This window comes from Lactuca sativa, chromosome 9 (genome assembly GCF_002870075.4).
Source record: "Lactuca sativa cultivar Salinas chromosome 9, Lsat_Salinas_v11, whole genome shotgun sequence".
Taxonomy (NCBI): domain Eukaryota; kingdom Viridiplantae; phylum Streptophyta; class Magnoliopsida; order Asterales; family Asteraceae; genus Lactuca; species Lactuca sativa.
Window position 1 is genome coordinate 197263887 of NC_056631.2, and position 1038 is coordinate 197264924.

Genomic DNA, 1038 nt, shown 5'->3' on the forward strand with positions numbered 1-1038 from the left:
AAGCAGTGGTATCAACGCAGAGTACTCTCCGTGACTCCAAAATCAACGCTAGATCTCTTCTACGATCATGCAACTCTCAGATCTATCTCCATCGCTCTATTCCATCTTCACCTTCACGCTCTTCCGAAGCCGTCGGTTCCATCCAGCAACAGCAACAGGAAGTTACCGGCACTTTCACCACCACCGATGGTGAATTGCCTTTTCACTCCGCAAGGTCATATGCGCCTCGTTGTCCACAGAGGAAGAGACTTACGGCTGCAAGATCGGTGTTTTATTTGAACCATAACTCTACCAGTCTGACCTCCGATGGCCCTGAACCTGCCATTGACGTTTTTAGTGCCGATTTCCTTGTTGCTCATTAGCTTAGCTCAATTAGTAGTTCCTATCGGTTAATATTGTACTAGAAAAGAACAATTTTTACAGCAGATTAGTTGGCGTCGACCATTCGCGATCGGATGACAAGCTCTCTTGTTCCTTCGGGGGTTATGTGAAAATTATGTCAACTAGGGCTCAGAACACAATAAATAAAGTCATTTATTGTTCAATTGATTTCACTCTTGTTCCTAAATCGCTTTTATTTCGAGATTGATATGCTATTTATACTCTAATTAGGGTTCTTAATCTTTTTAATTACTGATTGTAAATGCATATAGTTGGGATCTGAAGAGCCTATTCCTTCATTGATTATTTACTGGCTTTATAATCCGGTTTGATAGTCTCATATGATTCGTATCATATTCTGTATGTCTGATTCTTCATTACTCATAAACATGGTATTCAACACCTCCTTGTTGCAATTTTTGAACAATGCCATGGATCTGTTCTTGCAATATAATCTGATTCTGCCAGAAGCCATAAGATACTTCAATCATACTGTAAGTTTATCCAAAGATGTTCATTAGTAAATGCTTCTATTATTGTTATCTCTTATAAGAGTTGATAATTCATACAAAGTACTAATGCCAACTGGGAGAAGGGACTTCATTTACATAGTAAGTGATTTTAATACTTAAGTCGTTATGTCAATTTTGTTATACA

General features: G+C 38.2%; 1 protein-coding gene across 1 annotated transcript; it reads left to right on the top strand.

Annotated features, from left to right (window-relative positions):
• Nucleotides 1–26: 26 nt before the first annotated feature.
• Nucleotides 27–554, top strand: LOC111918202 (uncharacterized; the record flags this gene model as incomplete). Its single annotated transcript, XM_023913860.2, is given in 1 exon segment — nt 27–554. A coding segment is annotated over 1 exon segment (336 nt), but the record flags the coding sequence as incomplete, so codon positions are not given.
• Between the last annotated feature and the right edge of the window lie 484 nt (nt 555–1038).